At 46.2% G+C, this 4,908-nt stretch overlaps 2 protein-coding genes across 2 annotated transcripts; one reads left to right on the top strand and one right to left on the bottom strand.

Annotated features, from left to right (window-relative positions):
* Positions 1-63: 63 nt before the first annotated feature.
* CCR75_009771 (uncharacterized protein) lies at positions 64-717 on the top strand (the record flags this gene model as incomplete). Its single annotated transcript, XM_067967809.1, has 1 exon — positions 64-717. The coding sequence occupies one exon, from the start codon at positions 64-66 to the stop codon at positions 715-717; it is 654 nt and encodes a 217-aa protein (XP_067820249.1).
* Positions 718-744: 27 nt separating this feature from the next.
* CCR75_009772 (uncharacterized protein) lies at positions 745-1,710 on the bottom strand (the record flags this gene model as incomplete). Its single annotated transcript, XM_067967810.1, has 1 exon — positions 745-1,710. The coding sequence occupies one exon, from the start codon at positions 1,708-1,710 to the stop codon at positions 745-747; it is 966 nt and encodes a 321-aa protein (XP_067820248.1).
* Positions 1,711-4,908: the final 3,198 nt, after the last annotated feature.

The following is a 4,908-nucleotide window of genomic DNA, read 5'->3' as shown; positions in this document are numbered from 1 at the left end:
ATGGCTTTTCCCCCCCTACCTGCATACGGCGAGCGTCGATCCATACCGGCCAGTGGAAATCTAATGTTTCCTTCTCGGGCTACCTCTATATCGTCAGCTGGAAACTTGATGGGTCCTCCGCCTTCAAGCCGTCAAAAGCTTAGCGACACCCGATATGCCAATTTCTCCTCTGTTGTGCGTTACCCAGGTCGTAGCGTGTCCCGAATGCGCTCTATGACCATGACTGCCAGCCCCTACCTAAACCATCCTACTTCAATTAGCTCTGTAGGTAGCAGCCAGCAGCAATCAGCGGGAAGTGCATTGCCATCGCTGTCTAGTCGCAATCTGATGAGCCGTTCGCCACCAACTGTAACCTCAAATGGCCCTACAATGGGCCAACCGCGTGACAGTCGATCGCGTACGCTTGACATGGGTCAGTTTGCGGATGCACGGCGGCGAAAGATGACTTTTCAGGATATTTTGGCGTCAACAAATGGAATCTCTGCTCCACCTGCGCCTAAACAGGCTTCGTTGTCGCGGACGCCAAGTCAATCAGTTGCAAGCAGCAACAATGTGGAAAACATGTATCTAAACGATAGTGTACAATTGGCCAAGGTGTACCAAAGTGCAGCATTTAGTGGATTTGAGCGCAAGCATTCGCCAGCCTCTGTCAAGCATGAGTCTAAAAGAGTAGCGTGTAAAGACCACATCTTAAATTTGGTGGCCGAGGGCTTGTAGCTCTTACGTATGTGATTAGTTCATTGCTCACTGCAAACTTTGTCTATTTGTCAATGGTTCACTACATAATAAATCCTTATCGTTTTCATTCATAGAATTTGTACTGTCGATGCCGAGACCCCTTAAATCTGCCCAAAGGTTCGTAACACACCGGTTTCGCAGCTCATTAAACTTTTTGTGTTTAATCCGAAAGTAAACTTGGTAGCGAATGTCTGGAGAGAAATTGAGACCACCACGATGTGCAAGATTAGGGTGTGCCAGTACTAAATCACCGCGGGATGCTAGGAGCTGGACAGGTGTACCCAAGTCTGGTAGTGTACCATCGCCCCAGATACTCTCAGCCTTGATGCACTCGTCATCATAACCATTAAGTTTACCATCGGAAGTGAACCTATTTTGAAGGAGTTTATGCGATCCAGGAAATACTGTCAAATTTCCGCTTAAAGGCTCGGATACGTTCGAAAGAGCGATGCCCACGAGCAAAGTAAACGGATGAATACAGCCCTGCCGCATCCCATCGGTATGCCATTCCGTTCCCAGCGGTTCCTGTGGCTCGCCAATTTCAGGGAATCTTAGCGCAATCTGAGCTCCTACGGGTGGCACCACTTGACCAGCACCGACAAGAGCTTCTACGTATTTGCCGACGTCGGAAAGATAAAAAAGATCCAATATTGATTTGCTATTAGACGTGTTGCCTGCCAGTTTTACTGCTCCTTCCGCTCCACCATTGCTTAAGTTTTTGGCAACACCAAGCTTATGATTAATGGTCCGTAACGCTGTATTGACTAGATGCATCGGAACGACACCACGAATCTGTAAGTAGCCGTTTTGAATAAACAATCGTCGCTGTGAATCGCTCAGAATTAATGGGTGTCGAGTCATCACTGACCGAGAGGCGTCTAGTACAAAGGATGCTTGTGTCGACACAATTGCCATACGGAAGAGACTACCGTTGCCTTTGCCGGCGTCACCAATAAGTCCTGATGAAGTCATGCCGAGGTACCATCCAATGGACTTAGTACGACTTATTTTCTTCTGGTAAGCCACCGCCTTAAAATGAACCAGAAGCTCGACACCTTTTACCTCATCAGAAGCATCCGGCTCCACCAAGAAGGTGGCATACTTGGCAGCGGCTAGCGTCCAGCTCGCTTGGCCATTCAACGCGACTTTCAGCTTTTCGTAAGGACGTTCCAGGCTACAAAAACTTAGTTTAAATGGAAAAGTGGAGGAATAGCACGCTAAAAGCGCCCGAAATGAGCCACCACTTGCTGAATGAGTCACCAGCACCACAGTGCCAGTTTCCATTTATAATAAATAAAGGCCACTGCTAAATGTACACGCCCTTTTGCGACATATAGCCAATCAGAACGCATAAAAATATAAATGCAGCCAACATTCATTTTTGCTCCTGTTTTAACTTCCAAGCTATGCCATTCGAACCACCACCTTCATTGCAGTATTCTTCCTTGGGAATTGCGGAATTTTCTTTCTCATCACCCTTTGGAAAAATGTTGTGCGGAAGGTGTTACATTACTCTTTGAAGCGGAATTACCTTGCTCCTTAAGTCAGGACTTTTAGTGTAACGGGTGCATCGTTACATGAAATTAACACTTAAAGGTTGTTAAGTAATATATTATCGAAGAGGTAGATAATATTTGGAGGACATTACTTTATATAGTAATGTTCAGAATTCTTATCCATAAATAGGTATAGACCATTATATCTATTTATTCCGCAGACTAATCAGCTGTAGATGTAAACAAAAGAGAGAGAGAGTGTAATGGGCACTACGACTTGTACTGTTTCAGTACAAGTCCACTTCACACTGCTTCAGTTGTGAGTGGTGCCTTTATTGAGGTGACGTACACTGTACGTGCAGAGGAAGACTTCTCTTAAGGCAAGTTGACTTAAGAGGGTAAAATGAAAACTGTATTAATATAGTTAAGTGTCTCTTAATCTATCTTTGTAAATGCTGACTTAACTATAACCTAATACTTAACATGTAAATGAATTCTTATCTCTATCTTATTTGTAACTCTCTTTGATTACTCCTATAGCTGATTAGTCTGCGGAATAAATAGATATAATGGCCTATACCTATGTATGGATAAGAATTCAGGATATTACTATATAAAGTAATAATCATCAAATATTATCTACCTTTTCGATGATATATTAATTAACAACCTTTAAGTGTTGATTTCATGTAACGATACACCCCGTTACATCACCCCTCCCTTAAACGACAATCACTCTGGCTGTCATTGGATGGAGTGGTCGCTATCTGACCACTTAATTTCTAAAACGATGTTGATTGGTCAGATCCATCATTTTAAATTCCATCGCATGAAGGATCAACTCATGCGGGGTGACGATAGTGCTGCGCCTTCGGCTGCGGTTCGTGCAGCCGCGGGTGACGCGCTATTATCTCTTGCGGCAGACGGAACGTCTGCCGTAGTGTCTTTTACTCGCACAACACTAGATGTTGCGAGTGCACGTGGTGATTCACCACGTGAATACGACCCCTCTTTGGAGGTCGACTACGAGTGCGAGTCGGATGAAGTGGCCGACTCGGGGAGAATGGAACAGTCGCCCGATATCCGTCAGGCGGCTGACTATGAGCCTTCGAATGAGAGGGCTCATTCTGATGGACGAGTAAACAGTCTATTTGGATCCGACGATGAGGATGATCCCTCATCGCCCGTACGATCTCCCATACGGTCACCTGCACGTGTCTCTGTGCAAGGTGACGACGATGGTGTAAGCCATCGTAAGAAAAGTTTTTGTGGTACCCCTGCTTCAGTGGGTACCACTCAGGGGAGTAAAGACAGTAAAATGTGTCATATTGCCCCTGAAAAGAAGCCGTGGATTTTGCAAGAAAGGCTTATCAATAGCTTGTCTGGAGAAACTACTCCTCACAATAAATATCCTTTATTTATTGCGACAAAGCTACATGGCCTTGATCCCAGCGCGAAGAACTTTCGCGCTGAGGAAGATTTCTATCTCGATGCTTTTCTTAAGCATCGATGGTTTAGTGGCAATAATAAGCGAGATAAAGTCTCGCTTATGCAAGCCTGGAGTGCGTTCATTCGCAATGTCAAAGACATTGGAGTGAAGCTTGGCTTCAAAAGCTTAACGCGGATCGCGTTTAATTTGAGAAAAGAACTCCAACCGGTGCAAAGTATTAATTCCATCGGTTGTCACGTGAGGCTGGGCATCCATGCCTCACGTGGGGTGATCCCTGTCCGTTTTGTGTTGACAAAAAAAAAGAGTTAAAGAGAATGTGTATTCCCTTTCTTCGCCTGGGGAAGGATTCGCATCTCTATCGAGATGCGCGATGCGATTGACGTTTTGCAATCAATTTACATGCGCCAGGGGCGCGTGTTTTCCGATGGGCCTTCTGAACCATCGGGTAAGTCTCGTCATACTGACGGACGAGGCCCTCAACGTCAGCAATCAGCTGGGAACGAGGCTCCCAGCTGTCATGTGAAGGTGGATAACCACGCCAGCGAACAAGATAACTCGTTCGCTGCCCCTTCACATCACGGTGGCTCTGTATACGTTCCACAAGGAAACGTTGACCACCACGGGAATCCACCAATGGTTGTGGTGGAGGAGGGGAAATTAGATCCGAACCGTATGTCGGATCAAATGTCGAGGATCGACAAAATCGATCACTTCCTCCATGATTTGGAGAAGGGACTTGACCACGAGCGCGGCAAGCGTCGCTCGTTGGAGCAGACGGAGCAGGCTCACCATATCGAGCTGTTGGAAGACCGTTCGTACTCCATGTTGGAGCACGAGCGGAAGTATCATGCTGTTCGCGATGCGCTCTCGTCAGCTCATCGTAGTTTCGAGGATATTCGGAACCGGCATGAGAAATTTCAGGTTCAACATGAGAACCTGTTTCGCGATCTCAAAAATCTTTTGGGGATTCGTGAAAAGGGTGGTCAAATCCGTCCTCGGAAGAAGCCGCGTACTGATGGTACGGGCGGAGCCGACCAACGTAAAACGTAGGATGCGAACGCATCCTACGTGGCAATTCTATTGTGTCCATTTGCGAGCGGTGCTCGAGTGTATGCGTACTAATATATTGTATGCCAATGCATCGAAATGCATTTTTGGCAGAGAAGAAGTCCTACTTAGGGTGTTCCATTGGAAAGCGAGGCGTTAAAGCGGACCTCGCTAATG

The sequence above is a fragment of the Bremia lactucae genome, linkage group LG1, assembly GCF_004359215.1.
Source record: "Bremia lactucae strain SF5 linkage group LG1, whole genome shotgun sequence".
Classification (NCBI taxonomy): domain Eukaryota; phylum Oomycota; class Peronosporomycetes; order Peronosporales; family Peronosporaceae; genus Bremia; species Bremia lactucae.
This window is presented reverse-complemented; position numbering and strand designations above follow the sequence as displayed.